This window comes from Corvus moneduloides, chromosome 12 (assembly GCF_009650955.1).
Source record: "Corvus moneduloides isolate bCorMon1 chromosome 12, bCorMon1.pri, whole genome shotgun sequence".
Lineage (NCBI taxonomy): Eukaryota > Metazoa > Chordata > Aves > Passeriformes > Corvidae > Corvus > Corvus moneduloides.
In genome coordinates this window covers 16201773-16218696 of record NC_045487.1, presented here as the reverse complement: position 1 = coordinate 16218696, position 16924 = coordinate 16201773, and the positions used below count along the sequence as shown (strand labels likewise).

The 16924-nt window shown below is 40.6% G+C and overlaps 1 protein-coding gene across 1 annotated transcript in view; it reads left to right on the top strand.

Annotated features, from left to right (window-relative positions):
- The first annotated feature begins 4283 nt into the window (after positions 1–4283).
- Positions 4284–16924, top strand: part of LOC116449969 (neural-cadherin-like) — a 61364-nt gene continuing 48723 nt past the window's right edge. Inside the window, exon 1 of the mRNA XM_032121969.1 lies at positions 4284–5304. Coding sequence (XP_031977860.1) covers positions 4284–5304 — 1021 coding nt within the window. The remainder of the gene's footprint in view (positions 5305–16924) is intronic.

The following is a 16924-nucleotide window of genomic DNA, read 5'->3' as shown; positions in this document are numbered from 1 at the left end:
ACAGAGAAATGGGATGACCAAAACAAAAGATATTGAAGTTATAGAGAATTACACTTGTAAATAGGAAAGATAAGGAAGAATTAATGGATTCTTTATTTTTACTGCATATGTACAAATAATTGAAAAAAATGGAACAATGTTTACTAAGAATTAGTGTTGGGCATATGTATTTGTTGTGTTTTATGTATTGAATGTGAAAACAGCAGTCTGCTTCTCACATAGACATTTTATTAAGGCAGTTATGGGGGTGGAACATAGTTTTGAGAAAAATGAGTATTTAGAGAGTAGGATAAAGTCATGCAAAAATCATTATTTTTTTAAAAATAAGTTAAATTACCTTTTCTGTGTCAGTCCTATGTCAAAAAAACTTTATCACGTGAAAACTCAGGAGTTTAAGAACAGCTTTTCTGTAAAGGTTTTCAAACTGTTTACTGACATTATCATTAATGCATTTCTATTGGTAAGCAATAAGGCACCAGCCAAGGAAAACAGAGTATACCCTTAGAGTGTGATTCAGTGACAACTGATCGTGACTGTGTTGTCTGATTTCAACACACCTCGGGTGTCACTTTTTGATATGGCTGTATAGCTGATTTAATTTGATTATAAGTCATGTAAGAGGTGTTTCTGACTGCATAGGTATGTCCATTTAGGTACATTATTGTAATAAAATCATTTGTTCTAACCTTCTTGGACTTGTATATAGCACACTATGCTTAACAGCAGAAAGGGTCTTCCAGCTGGTTGAAGTAAACTGGAAAGTAATTGTTATAAAATACTGAAAGATACTGAAAATGTCACTAGCTTTTCTCTTTTGGAGGAAGAATTCTGCATTTAGCATGACAGAAGGTGTTTCTTGCACTCATTTCAGCACTAGATTCCAAGAAAAAATTGTGACTTATAGAGAGAAAGCTGCATAAAGAACTAGCAAGGATTAGAAAACAGCAGCTGTACTTCTGAATAATTTAGGTTTAATTTGCAAAATTGTACAGGAAAGGATTATCACTTGTACTTGCATTTGAGAAAATGGAGCTACAAGTGTTGTTATAAAAAGTGACAATGTACAAACCATCTAAAATCACATGGGGGCTGTTGTGTCACTTTGGGCTGGATGCTGCAGAGCTGCTTGCCAAGACACTTGTAGAATCCTGAGTGAGGAGTAAACAGTGTAGGAGGAGCTTCCTTTGTCTGGATATGCAGCAGAGCAGAGCCCTTCCTGAAGGTTTAGACTTGTGCTTGAGAGGAATGTCTCTTGGGTGCACCTGGTGACATATACAATGTCTTGCTCCAGAGGGGTCAATTAATTCTGTTATGGTTATATATTTAAAGTTATTTATAGTAAAAGATCCTAGGGGATTTCCAGCCCCTTTCTTCTCCTGGAAACCCAGCTATTGAGTATGTGGCAGTCAAGAGCACTCACTGCTTCAGGCATATTTGCCTTTTGATCAAAAGCAAAGTTGACTGTCCCACTTTTCCCTAAGCCATCCTGCTCTTCATCTACAAGGTATATGTAAACCAGGAAGAATGCCTTGTTCTTCTCTTCTGCCTCAGTACTGACACTGCAGTCCCATAAAGTTAAGGCAAGATTCTCCTCAGAATGTTTCCTGCTCGTATTTCAGAGGAACTCTAATTTGTAATCTGCAAATTCTGCATCAAATGCTTGTCATGATGTTTCTGTAAGTAATCATGGTTGTATATAAATCAGTAAGTTACAGACTTACAATTCAGTAATTACCAAACATGAATTCATAACCCTGGCAGAGATTATGATTTTGTCTTGGCCTTGCCATCACCTGGTCACACAGGTGAACCAACAGCAGGTTGGTTGTACTTGATGCTGTGTGTGACCAGGAGATATCTGTTGTCATGTGAGATCTCTGGAAACGATGCTCACCTGCGCTCCAAGCTTGCAAGGATCTGTGCAGCCTGTGAGCCTGGGCAGGAGATTTATTCTCAGGTACGTAGGTGTATTCTGAGGGTTGTAAGTCCTGGATTTTACAGAGAGAAAAGAGGGAAACTTCAAGGTACTGTAATAAAAGATGCACACAAGTAATTCAAGGCAGGACCAACAAAAAATTTCTTGCTTTAATGGAAGAATTGGTGCATCTTGACAAATTCAAAGTTAGAGGGAACAGAAATAAAGGGAGTTTTTGTAAATGGGAGAATGGTCTGGAACATTCAGAGAACCCTGATGGAACTTCAGAGAGTGCTGTTCAACAGTCAGGAAAAGGAAGCAAATGATATGTGAAGTTTATTAGATTCTAGATCTCAGCAAACTTGTGAAGTAGAAGACCTGGGGATCTTGTACTGTAAAGCCACCATGGTCAGGATTTCTGGAGATGGGCTGAAGTCAGAAGGATTCTGACTATACAAATATCCAGGGCACTAATTTAGATTCCCACTTATTTGCAGAGTGGATAATAGGATTAGAGAGTCTCAAGTATTTGTCTACAATTACTATAGGGCAGTGAACTATAAAAATCAACATGCTTTTATTTTTTTAACAAAAAATGGTATAAAGTCTCTATTTTTTTCTAAAAAAACCTTGTGCCGTCTCCCAGTTTCCTCTCTACGTGCTGATTAGAATAATGTAGGTTGAATTCTGCATTTGAAATCATGAATGAGGTTCATCTTTAGTCTGTTAGAACCATATGTGTGTTTAAATTACTTATCTGTTGAACTTCTGATGCAGAAGTGAAAGACCTTGAGAAATATAATACTGTTCCTGGTATGTTTTTAGAGGGAAATCCTATTTGATGTAGAAAACAGAACTCACTAAAATGATCTCACAAAATGGTTTGATCAAAATCTGATCAAATACTAATTGTAGATTCCTTGTAGTATCCTACTAGTTAGGAAACTCTTGGAAAAAAATCCTTTTATCTTGAAGCTATGTAAATATTTGTGACAAAATCATGGGTTCTTCCCATCCCATTCCATTCTTCATTGCCATTTGCTCTGTACACATCCACAGAACTCACAAATTTTCTATTTTAAGACCAAAAAAGAACCCCCACAAAAGCACTGAAGATAACATCCCGTATAGGAGCATGCTTTTGTACAGACATTTCAATGGGAGGGATAAATGGAGAGAATATATTAATTTGTGAAGCTGATGATTTGTATCTCCTTAATTGCTTGCAGGATGAAATAGAGAAGGTCACTCCGTGTTAGTAATAGTAGAGCACTTGGATTTTTCATTCTGAGTCTTTCTACTCAGCCTTCCATAGGCTTCCTACTTGATCCTGGACTGCTAATTCCCCCAGAAAGCAACCAGTTTCTCTAAAAGGCTTACAGGAAGGTACAATTTAATGTTTATGAACTTTTTCACAGTCTTGGGTGGGACATATAAGGGAAACACACAGTTTTATAAGAAATGTAAACATTATTCAGTCTCATGAAATTTGAGTAATGTCACTAATATGGAGTATATTTTATTATTTTGCTTTTCTTTAATCTCAGAATGATTCCTAATCTTAAATGATTAATGTACTACATAAACATAGCCAATTCCCATTTCGTATTGTTTGACTTTATTCTTGAAAGCACTGATCTGTTTTGAAGAGGAATTCCATAATCTAGTAACTTATGCTACAATATCCCTGATTTTTGTAGTCATGGTGAAATTTAGTTTTACTGGGTTTTTACTCCAAAAATCCAAACAGGCAAGTAAATGTTGGATTATATTTCTTTCTGGTTTTCACCAGAAACATTCTTTAGTTAAGCTACATTTCAACAAGAATTTTTTTACCTTCACAAATCGGGAGGTATTAGGGAACCGATTAATTGTGATCAAAGATGAGACTTTAGGTCAGTGACAGCATTCAAGTACAAGCTGAGCGCAAAACTGGCATTTTAGAATAGGTAGCTGTCTACAAATCAACAATAAAATGTTTTCAGGGGACACCGGAGTGCTGGGAGAGCCTGTTTGACATGTGACAGACGGCAGGACATCACCTGTGCACTGATGCCCGCGGCGAGCGGACGAAGAACTTGTCTGCTGGGGAAGGTGGCGCGCTGGAGGAGGCAAAAAGAGTGGTAGATTGTTACATCAGCGAGATAATTTGGGCAGGTCGCCCAGCGGGGACATCCTAAAGCAGGCGCACGGGACGGCTCACTCCGCGTGAACTCGGGCCGGGGGAAGACGGGAGGGGGCGGGAGCGGCCCCGCGTGCCCCGGCCCCTCCCCGCCCGCCCACTGCGGAGAGCGGCGGGCAGGGCCGGGCCGGGCCGCGTTGGGCAGCGCTGCGCACCCGCCGGATACCGCTGCCGCTCGCAGCCGGCATGGGCCCCCGCGGAGCGTGGCGCGGAGCCCGGCGCGCCGCCGGCTGCCTGCTGCTGTGCTGGGCTCTGGCCGCCGCCCGCGCCGCCCCGCGCAGGACACCCTCCTTCGACGGGCACGTCGCGGAGAACCGCCCGGCGGGCACGCGGGTGCGCGGGCTCAGCATCCCCCTGACGCGGCTGGGGCCCGAGCCCTGGTGCGCCAAGGTGCAGGGGCGCCGCTGGCACCTGCAGCTGCTGGGCGAGGGACACTCGCACTTCCAGGTGTCGCTGGACGCGCGCACGGCCCGCGTGTGGCTGCGCACCCGCCGCCCGCTGGACCGCGAGGCGCGGGCGCTGTACTCGCTCCGCCTGGGGCTGTGCTGCAAGCGCTGCGCGCCCCAGGGCGCCGCGCCCGTGGAGCTGGCCGCGCTCACCGTGCGCGTCCTGGACGACAACGACAACGCGCCGCGCTTCGTGGGCCCCTGCTCCGCGCAGCTCCGCGTGGAGGAGACGCTGGCGCTGAAGTCCCAGGTGTGGCAGGCGCGGGCCGAGGACGCGGACGCGGGCGCCAACGCGGAGTTGCGCTACTTCGCCCTCCCGCGCAGCGCGCACTTCTTCGTGGTGCCGCGCAGCGGGCGCGTGGTGCTGGTGAGCTCCCTGCTCCACCTGCGCGCTCCCATCCCGCTGCGCCTCTACGCGCGGGACCGCGGCCGGCCCGCGCTGCTCAGCGAGCCCCTGGAGCTGGAGGTGCTGCCGCAGCCCAAGCGCCTCCCGCCGCCGCCGCCCCGCCGCCGCCGGGCCGCGCTGCCGCCCGCCGCGCCCCTGGCGCTGGCCCTGCCCGAGGACGCCCGCCCGGGCACCCGGCTGGCCACCCTGGCCCCCGCGCGCTTCGCCTCCGCGTGGTTCGAGCTGCTGTCGCCGCCCGTCGAGGAGTCGCCGGTGCGCGTGGAGCGAGAGAGCGGCGAGGTGACGCTGCGCGCGGCCCTGGACAGGGAGGCGGTGGCCGCCTGGGAGCTCGTCGTCCGCGTCCAGGAGCGCAGAGGTGGGTGTTAGATAAAGTCTGAGACGAAGTAGTGGTCTTGTCCCATCAGGGAGTCGGAGAACAGTTTGTCCCCAAGTGACAACAAGCATCTAACTGTGGTTTAGCAACAGGTGTCATACGCAGTTATGTTGTGGAATGTAGTTTGGGTCTTCTAAATCTGGAAATCATTAATATTAAAACACTGGAGGCGATAAGAAGTATTACGTAGCTTATGGAAAGTGTACTGTACAACTGTGTGAAAATGCTTGGAGCAGTAAGGTGTCAGTAGAATTTAAGTGTCTCATCGGTTAGAATTCTTAGTTGTTAGTGAGTGGTTGAGGCACAGTATGTTAGATACAGCACGCTTCTTACACACAGGTGTTTGTTATTAAAATGTTCCCATAGCTCTCCTCCTGTAAGTGCCTAACTTGAGGCATGCAGCTGAAGCCATTGAGTTTTGAGTCACTATTAAAGTTGAGCGCGTTTAACCCACAAGCATGCTGTGGGTTTTGCAGGACTGGAGCCTTTATGTTTAGGTAGCTGTTATTTTATAAAAGCACCTCACGAGTTCAATGTGCGCCATTAAAATGGCATATCTGTGACATAAATTGTCATTTTTCACAAGCTCTTACTCAAGTTAAATGGAATAGCTAACTTCATTTACTGATTACACATACTGCTTTTAAAAATTATCTTTTCCTTTTTAATTGTCATCGTGGCTAGTATTTTTTTACCTATGAAAATACGGATTAGTTTAAGCATATTTTAATTTATGAATGGTGGTTATCTCTGCATATTCACCATGTTTCTTTTTTAATTTCATGTTACTTCTGATTGTAACAATGTTCCAAAGTTTGCCCAGAATGAGTATTCTGGAGAAAATCTTGTCAGAAGAACGAAATTGGTTGGCCTGATTTCATCTTGAATAGGTTTAGGAAGGGTTTGGCATTATGTGACTTCTAGTGGTTGTGAAAACGATTAACTTCTCAGCAGTGCAGCTGCTCAGAGTGATTTCCCTTAGCCACAGAGCAGCGCAGGCGGGAGAGATGAAAAGCTTCCCACGCGATTCCTTTCCCTTATCGCGTCTGTTTTCTGAGGGGCAGCCCATAGGAGTGAGAGGCAGTTTATTCCTCGGTGTCTGTGAAATCCCTGAGGATGCCTGCAGGGTTCTAATTAGTGCTGACAGTTTCAGTGACATGGATACTTCTCCCTGTGAAGCAGGCTACATCAGCAGCTCCTTTCGCTCGGGTCCTGAGGAGCAGCTCTCAGATCCTTCTCTCGTTCTCTCTGGGGTTTTGTCGTGCCTGTCGCTGTCGCGTGTTGGTGTCAGTCACTTGCGCTGGCTTTGTGCTGTGTTCCATCTTGAGCTTTGGCTGCACACCGAGAGCTTGATAGACCAATTTCCAAAACACAGCACTTTCTGTGTCCCATACCTGCTCCTCAGTCTTGAGCAAGACTGCCTGCCAAGGGGAATGTCATTACTCCGAGGCAGTGACAAAATCCATCGGGTCAATCCGAGTGTGCTGCTGGGATGTTCACCCACTCTGTCATGTAGCTTAAGTTCCAGCCGTTTGTTGGTGTCACAGTTCCCTCTGTCAGGATCAAGATGATGTTGTTAGAAAAGTGGTAGCTAACCTTGCCCCTGGTTACTGCTGGTCTCACCTTTGTGATGGTTTTTTTTCTCTTATCTAGTCTGAATATAAAATTCTGAGATTGCCTGGAACAGAGCTTGTCATTCTGTCATGCCCGAGATTTCACTTCCAAGGCAATGCTTGCTAATGCAATTCAAAAAAATCTGAAACAACTTTTAATTTAATTCCAGGGATTTTTTTTTTCCCTGTCATGTAGTTTCACTAAGTAGTTTGGAGTGTTTTCCACTAGCCTGATAAGTTATCGCTGGTAGTATGTAGTAGTAAGAGAATAAATCTCTAAGAAATATGTAGGACTAAGTTCTGACTCTGAGATTAGGTAGACAGCAATTAATTGTGGACAGTCCAGATGCCATACTTTAGATAGTGGTGATTTGAAGTTTCTTGGTTTAAAGGAGACTAAATTCAAAATACATCTTATTAATACTATTATTTTCATCAGTTAAAGCTTAATAATGACTTGATACTTTCAAAACTCAAGTTGCAGAATGCTTATACATTCATTTTATAGGAGTTAAAATGCATTTAACATAATACTTTGAAACAGATTTAAAAGTTCTGTCTCTCTCCTTACAATCCAAACTGCAATAATCTGAGAAAAGATAACCAAAGGGAAGGGGTAGGAGAAAGATGCCTAGCATAACTACGTGTTTTACTTAGTCTGAAATAGATGCAGAATATTGCAAAAGCTCCAGGAGAAAACAGCATTTACAGAAGTGAACTTTCAGGGTGAATTTAAGTGTGGAGATGGCTACACTGAATTTTGTTGTGAATAAAAGTGCAAGTTCATGTTCTTTCTCTGGTTTATTTACTTTCCTTTTAACATTTGTGGTCGCTTATTTTGCATTACGCTTAACCATAAGCATTCCAGTAGCTGTGGTTTTCTAGTATTAGAGCTTATGAGATCAGATATCCATTTATGTTCAAGTGGTATAAAGTTGTATTAATTTCTTCAGGTTTTTTTCCACTTTGTCCTATTCTTGCTGCCTGGTAACTGAGAACTGAAAATGAACCAATAATTAATTCTGTCATTACTCTCTTCTCAACCCAGGCACTGATGTCAAGGATAAGACAAGATGTTTAAATACTTCAGTATATGAAGTCTGCCCTCTTTTCCTTTATCTTTTCAATGTAGTTTCTTGTGATTCATTTGTAATGTGCACTTCATTACCTACAGTAGCAAAGAGTGCTTAAAAGCATTGTGCCACAAGTGGTCCTAATGCATGTTTAGGAACAAGTGTTGATTTTTTTTTTTTTTTTGACTGATGGAGAATTCTCAAAAAAGTAGCAAGAGGATGGGTATATGGTAATAAGACAACATTGAGCAGTTTCTTCCTAGTTTGTGACAGCTCCCATTCTTCAGTTCATAAGATGGACTGCGTTGAAGGTTCAGTCCTGTTCTTGAATTAACTTTTCTTTAGAGCAGTCCAAGTGGCATGTAACAGGCTGTGTGTTTGTTTATTTTTTGCCCTTCAGCCAAAATAGAATTTTAAATACTTTTCTGTTCATCTTGATTCTGTCCTGGGTAATCAGCACAGCAGTGTGTCCAGGCTGGTGTTCCAGATGCAACCAGACCTTTAGCATCTCAATATCCAGATATCTTCCACATGTACATGACAAGGAAGGGTTTTCTCTCTCTGAGTTATTGAAGGTATGAGTTAAGTGAGCTCACTCCACTTGGCTTGGCAAGTAACTACCAACGTAACTCACTCCTCACTACCTGGAGTATTTCTTAGTAGACCATAGGCTTTGTGCTGATACATGTTTTCCTGTGTCAGGGGTAGCTTTGAGGGGCTTTTTCTGTATGAACAACTCTTCAGCATGCAGATTAGAGGTTTTTTGGCAAAGCTGCAGTCTAGCTCTAAGATTTTTGGTAGTGATTTGCACAAATTACCACTATAATTATTGTCATTACCAGTGCATTACATGCTGTGGTTACTTTGTGACTGGACATATTTTGGTTATAAATGTCATGGGGTTTTTTTTTATGTAGATGCCAAAAATAATCCTTTTAAAATCCTTTGAAATAACAATTTTGTCTGTTTTACTGCTATAGTAAAATTATCTGCAATCTGCAGAGGAAATAGTATGTTATTAGGTCTGTTTATTCACAGTGTATCTCTGTGGTTATTTAATACTTTGTAGACTTTGTTTTATCATAGTTTTTGTTTTCTGGAGGCAGTAATTAGTCACTAGAAAGTAGCAACAGAAAAATCTGGACTTCTAGTGCTAAGTGCTTTTTTAATGGAATGGGTTCTCCTGTGCCTGTGGAGAAGTTTCAGAGCCTGGACAAGAGAGGAGATAGTGCCTTAATTGGCATCTCAACTTCAGGTGAGCTCTTATCCAGCCTAGATTTGAACACTGCTAGGCTGGGATCATCCACAACCTCCCTGAGCAACCTGTTCCAGTTTCTCACCACCCTCCCAGTAAAAGATTTCTTCCTAACATCTAGCCTAAGTTTCCCCTCTTTCAATTTGTACCCATTACTCCTTTTCTTGTCACTGCAATTCCTGACAAAGGGCTCCTTCAGGTACTGGAAGGTGCTGTGAGGTTCTGCCTTGACACTGGACAGAAAAATCAATCTCGAGAGCCAAAACCCCTTGAAATTAAAGTATGGCCTGGTAATCTTTACATTTTTCTTAATTAGCAAACATTTTATGCAAAAGAAAAAAAACCAAGACACGAACTTTACAACCCCAAACCAAAGGGAAACACTAGGAAAACCTCATGCATTAGTTTGAGCCATGAAATGCTAAATAGAATTCCAGAATTTCAGGGCTTAACATGTTTTTTGGCACATGGTTCTTGAGGAGGAGATTCCTCTAGTGACCCCCTTGATCACTCAGCCCTGAGTTACAGTCTTCAGTTAACCTTGCCTGGAAGGACTGATGGTTATGCTCACGTTTTTTTGTGGCATTTCAGGATTTTATGCCATTCAATTTATTGGGACACAATTTATTCTTCGCAAAAGTATAATGCTATTTTTAAGTTTTTACTCAGTGAGCAGAAGGTAAAATTTCTTAGACTGTCATACACATTAATACTTCAACGTGGGGTAGCATTTAATTTGAGAAGGAGCCATTATTATTCCATTAGTGCTTGGGGGAAGTGCATTAAAGATCCCACCTCTCTAATCCTGCTGTCTCAAGCTCCCTTGACCTTATTTGATCCATGGGCATTAGTTTAGTAATCTCCTGCCGTTCATTTTTTATCAGTGGATTCACTGAGGATGATGTTTGACATGCCTTCCAACAGTTAACAGCAGTCACTTGTATTTTTAATATAGTTGTCCTGTTTAAATCAACACAGAGAGTGGAGATACCAATTTTAGTAATATTTTCACCGTGATGGATTTCATGCTTGGAAGTCAAGGATCATCTGTTTTAATTTCATCTGAGGCCTTAGTCCCTTACTAGCTGTATTGATTCTGGGGGGATCATCCCTAAGAATTAAGTAGCTTCTGGGTGATGTTTTGCCTTTTACATTTCTTATTACCTCTTTCATGAATTACAGCTGTTAACAGTTACACTTCAAGCTGAGCTTAAGTTGAAATCATCATCTATTAGCCAGCAGATGGGTTTCATTAAACTGCAGTGGGTTTCATGCAATTAAGTAAAAAAAAAGTATGTTCTGTGTGCATTCAGAATAGCTATGGGTGTTTACAGGCTTGGAATGTTACTGATTTGTGGTAGAAAGGATTGTCCGAGGAAGCTGTGGAGCACCAGTTTGATCAGTCTGAATGTTTTCGAATTATCTGCTTTCTATTCCAAGCAGTCAGATTAAAGTGAGACTGCTGTGACTTGAACACCAAAGCTGTTTAGATCTTCTGGCTGTTTATCATCTCAAACATTCAGTTTCTGCAAAAGAAACAAACTTTTTTTTTTTCATTTTTTTCCTCAATATCTAACTAAATTTCAGCACAAATGTGACAGTTTGATAGAACTAATAAATTATGGAACATACAGGCCAGGTTGGATGGGCCTCTAGTGGAAGGTGTCCCCGCCCATGGTAGGAATGAGATGAGCTCTAAGGTCCCTTCCAGCCCAAATCATTCTATGATTCCATAATGATCCAAGGAAGAACAGCAGGCTCTCTTGGTTAGGCTACTGATTGTGGTGGCATTTTTAACTTTTTTTTTTCTTTTTTTTTCTGCCTCCTTGCACTGGAAAGACTACAGAGAAACAAGCTGGATTTTCCCCAAGAAATTCTAAGGGAAATTTCAAGAGAACTTCCCATCTTGCAGTGGCACAGTAGCTGCTCCTGCTTTAGCCAAGTGCTCTTCTTATGATAATGCTTCTTGGCAATCAATAGTAATTAATTAAGACACACTTTTTGTTATTTAAGGAGTCTGTTGTGATTATTAATTTGCAGTCATTATTTCACATCTGGACATGCTTGGTTTCTCTGACTGCCACACTCTGATTGATGCCACCCTGGGAAGTCCCTGATAACATGGTTATCACCTTGATGTCTTTTAAATGGTTATTTATGCTAACATCCTTTCTGCCATGATCATTGAGCTCCTCTGATGCTTTCTTTACTTTTGTTTTCTGGTTTGCTTTAACTTCTATTTTAAAAGCCATATGATGGTAAGGAGCAGAGATGTGCCAGACTGTCATTCTTCTATCTGCAATAAAGATGAGGCATATTAGGAGGGAATGTGGGCTGTCCCCAGCTTGAGCCCATCAAAGTTATCTCTTTAGAAGGTTTATGTTTTATGAATGAGCTAACTACTGTACTTAAAAGTAGCCCATCATATACCTCAGGAATTTTCAGAAATGACAGTAGAGAAATGTTTGTGCATAATTGTCCTATTTTTTGGAAGGATATACAGTAGGACTGGGTACAATAACCAGTAGCTTTTATCTCATGTTATGGTATGAAAAAGTGATTTCTCCTGATTGCAGCTAGAGGCTTAGGGCATTAAGATTTTTTTCTGAAAATGTATCTTCCCAAACCCTATGTCAGTAAGTATTTTACATGAAGACATATTATAGAATGAGGTTTTAAAATAGCACAGTATGATATTTGCAAGGAGTCTTCAAAACTTCAATATCCTCTCAAGCAACTCCAAAATATTTAACTTGCAGTAACCCAAACAAAAAAACCCTGAGTTTTCAAAAAACATTTGTCTGTTTAATGTAAGAGTCTTAGAAGTGGGAGCAACTTAAAAAAATCTCCAAAACCATAAAGAAAAATACCAGCTTGCATACTTAATTTGCTGATGGATGTAGGGCAGTTTGTAATAGCAATAGTAACCTCAAGGCTTGCAAGACTTTTAACACTCTCATAATCTCCTTTTAAAAATAAATTGTAATGACCTGAAAATGCCAGGAGCAACCCAGCTTCTCAGCCATTATTGTTTAATCATGATAATATAATACCTCGTCCCTCAGTACATTCAAGGAATGTATAATGTTTGTCCACAATTGTAGAGACATGTTCAGTCAACTACATATTCTCTATTGTCATATTTTTAAAATCAGAATGTCTGGCATTGTCAGTTTTATCAATTACACTGATGCAGAGATGCCTACATTTTTAATGAATATAAGGATTTTATTTTCAAGTCCTGTCTTTTAGAATTATCCATTGGATTTTTGAGAGAAAAGACAGTCATATAATCCTAATGCAATCAGAAGTCTGAGAGTACATTGGATTTCACAGATTGACAGCATCTTTTATAATTTGACATGGTAAAAAGAGATGGGTTTAGAGGCAACTCTGACCTACAGTATTTGAAATTGCAAACAGACTGTTTCAGCAGGCATGATTTTCAAGTCTTGGTTTAACCAGAAGAGCCTTCAAAAGTTGCTGTTAACCGAATAATTAAGTATTAAAGCCCTTGCCTTCTTCCTGCCACCCTTTATTGGTAGGTGGGGGAATATTTTTTTTCTAGTTGCTGTATGAAATGACAGGATTTATCAGTCTGCAATATCTCTCTGCAATCCAATTAATCTTTATAACCAGCTGCAGTAGCAGGTTGGAGGAACTGGTTTATGTTACTTTATGTTAAAACACCTTCTCAGAAAATTAATGGTGAACATCACAGAAGAGTTTACTGGATTCAGTAAAGCCATAAAGAACCTAAAGCAGAAGAGAACCATTATCTCATCAAGCTATTTGACTGCTTTTTGTAATATTCAGTATGTTCTTCAATTTTGAGAAGTCTTTAACTTGAACTGTCCCAAGAGGTTCATGATTTTGAGAAGGGTTTCTGTTCCTAAGTTCCTCTATATATCTTAAATTTGATGTGAGAAGTGTAACCCAGTCTTCATAGGATATGAGTATTAAGGCTTTTTCCTATTTTGTTTGGTTGTTGTTATTGCTGTTTAGATGTTTTAGAAACTCTTTCTCTATTTTTTTAATGACTCTTTACCATTTATTTCCATTTTTGCTATGATTAAACTTCCCAGCAAGTTATCTAATTCTTATTTGTTTTTTTGTTTTTTTCACAAAGGATGAAAATTGTGAGTGATGACATATACATTTCCTGTGAGCAGAAACTTGGGCCAGCTAGTGTATTACCTTACCTAATGTGGCTGGATTTCAGAGCAAGGCAGTATAATAAATCCTTCTGTTTATCAGTTTTCGACCACAGATAGGCATGAAAAATAAGCAATTATAGATAGATACCTATGATGAGGTTTCAGCAGTGGATTATGAAGATCACTTTTGGTGATAGGGAAAGAATTTCAGTGCAGCAGCTTTTGTCAGTAATTTTAAGTTAAAAAGAAGTAATTCCAACTGGAGGGAATATCGGAGAGAAAAAAAGCAGACTTCAGGATGAGCTGCCCTAAGAAGGATTTTTGATGATACATGAATTGACTCTAATAGGGAATTAAGCATCTAAAGTAGGAAAAACCTCTGGACTAGAGTTTATAATTTTAGTTTTAGTTTTCTGTATAAATTGAAAAGAGAGCTGTAGAGAGGGCTTAGATTTGATACTGCGAAGGGCAAATAAGTGGTGTTTACAAATACATGGGAAAAGCAATCTGCTTAGTGAACCTGTTTTTACATTAATTTTCATACTGAAGGAAAATAAGAGGAAAGATACTTTCTGGTTAAATAAAAAGATGGTTTTACCCTTTTGAATATGAAGTATTAGTTTCTATATGACTTTTAAAAATACTGATTTTTGGCATAAGATGCTCCAGTGTTATGTTACTGTCATGTTTATGATCAGCAAGGGCCATTTTGTGTTTTATCTCCTCTTGCTCAGTATCTATGAGAAAGCAATTTAAATTTTTCTTTTCTCTGAAGCTAAGGAAGAAAATCTGTCAAATGCAAAATCTGTGTGTGCGCCAACAATCTAATTAGCAGAACCATTCTTTGAGAAGGATTTCTTTTGAATGGATGACATTGTGTAAGGTACCTATGATATGCCTGGCTTGAAAGTCAAACATCTAGCATTTAATATTGAGGCAGTTTTAATTGGTGTCATATTTACACAACAGTTTGAAAATTTTTTTTGAGAAAATGAAGCCCAGGTCGGATTCCTGACTTAGGATCTCAGTAGTGGTTGACTTGCACTGTTGAATATAGTCTCCACTGGTTGTCAGGGCCTGGTATTGGGAACAGATAATTTCAGTAGAACCTCTCTGTGTGTTTGTAGGACTTAACCCAAATCCACAGAGGATTATCAGTTTTAAGCTGTTTCTGCTAAGATTTGAGTGGAATTGTAACATATTAGTTCTCCCATAATGTAGCAATATTACTGCACATATACTACTAATAAAAACTATCCTTAATCATAATATATGAATGCAGATGCATGATAATGTATTGTTACTATTCATATAGTGATATATATATAACTAATACAGCTGTAAGGTACACATGGGGGATGTTTTGATGGACAGAGGCATTGAGACACCTGAACTATAGAGAGGTGAATATTTCTAAGATTTGTTCCATCCACTGTCTTGAAGCACAAATAATTTTCGTTAGTAAGGGAGAAAATTAATTTTATGCACCTTATTAAAAATGAGTTGAAATTCTGGCTTAAGGTCTGTTCTTTAAGGAAGCAGCTGTGCCAGTTACAAAACACAAGAGACTGCCTTTTGTAATGTGTGTGTCATGGTAATTACAATAAAGCAAAAACTTTACAATACTTGCTGTGCTAATTAGAATGTGGCGTTATGCTTGAAAAAATCATGTTCACAAACATATACTTTGAAATCCTTAATGCATTGTCCTGCTAGACATCCACATATTACATAGACATTATTGTTGCTGTCAGTCTCTTCATCACATTTGTTGTTCTCTGGCAAGTCCTTGTCCTGTCATGCTTCGGTGGACACCCTGATGTTTTTTCCACAAGTTGTCAGGTCACATTTGTAGGTCTCTGCAGAGAAGTACAGTCCTGTTCGGTGTTTCTGCTGTAGTTTTTCCTTTGATATATGGTATGCAGTCAAGGGAAAACTTACTTGCAGTCATTTTCCTCCAGACTGCCTTTATCTGGGAAATCATGATGATTTATTCAGCATTTTTTCTTATGAATCAGGTTGTCTGGGGTTGATGGAAGAAGATAATATACCAATAAGATCTGTAGGGTCATATGCAGTGGGAAATAGATGCTGGTCACTTAAAGCCATTACCTTCATTGCAGTTCCTACTGACTGTCCTAACAAAATTCTTAGGATTATTCACGTTTCAGAGGTAACCAACATATGGCTGAAAGCTTTGGTCTTGCCAAGATGTCAGAATTGCACTAAGGTCTCCTAACTGTTAAAATATAAGTACCTGGAGGAATGTGCCCAGGTCCTTTGAGTTCTTGAGCAATAAAGTTTGTTAGAGCATGTGAGGATCAAACTTGGTCCTTTTGCGCTTTTGCAGAGTTTTCTTACAACTGTTTCTCAGTTACAAATATGTTCTAAGTACCAGCATATTAATTTTCAGTGAATTGGCATTGGTTAAGTGACAAAAGTGGGATTTGTAACCAGATTTATTACTACTTCAATAAAAATGAATTATTCTTCAATTGGGACTTACTTTTTGATAGATGAATACACACGTGTTAGGAACTCTAGCAGGACTTGAACCAGAGGGAGTTCAGGGGTTGATTAGGAGAGTGGTTTCCAGACTCCAGAGAGGCAAACATCAGTAACTGTTCTACTCCCAGCAGGGTTACCAAGGTAGCATTCAAATCCTGAATAGGTCTTGCTATTATAGGGGCAGATTTTCAAAGGTTCTTAACTCAGCTTCTAATTTAGTGCTGCTACTTTAAGCCCACAGTGTGCCTGGGCAGACTAGGCTAACAGTGGGTGTTTACAAACTTGGGGCAGCTTCCACCAGAGCTCTTCTTTTGAGAAGAGACAGGCAATCGTGACATTAACTTTCCCTTTTGCAGCTATTTTGTTTGGACACCTTTTAATTAAAATCTTAGGAGTATTCAAGCAGTCACTGATTGCGTTTGGGACTTCTCATTTAGAGCTCCCCCTGGTGTGTGCTGCTGTGGTGTATTTTAACCTTGGATCAATGTCCAGCATGTTCCCTCCTCTGCATTTTCTTAAAGTATCTTGGACCGGCTGGCCTGGGACTTTTGAAACACACATTGACACGAGACATGTCTGTGTGAAACACATCTGATACTATTTAGTATAGTAATGAGAAGTAATACACATGCTGCTGCTTTTGACATATTTGGGTTTTTCTAAAGTTTTTTTCAGCTTCTTTTGGCTTTTTTTTCCCTTGTTCTATACAGAGGAGAAAGCAAAGCAGCTGCTTTTCGTAGTCTGAGTGCTGAAGGGAATTATACCTGGGTGACTACAAGGGAAGTGCTACAGCAGAGTGGGCTACTGTGCTCTCACCTCGGTGTGTTTTATAGCAAGGCAGTTTGAGTTTGTCTTTGGAAACTGGCTTCACATGCACTGTTTTAATAAACATCTATCTAGAGAAGCTGACTTGAGCATCCTTACACCGGGCCTCCCAATGCTTCTGTCTGCAGAGGTGCAATAATACATAGCCCACAGGTTGTCTCACAGTCAAGA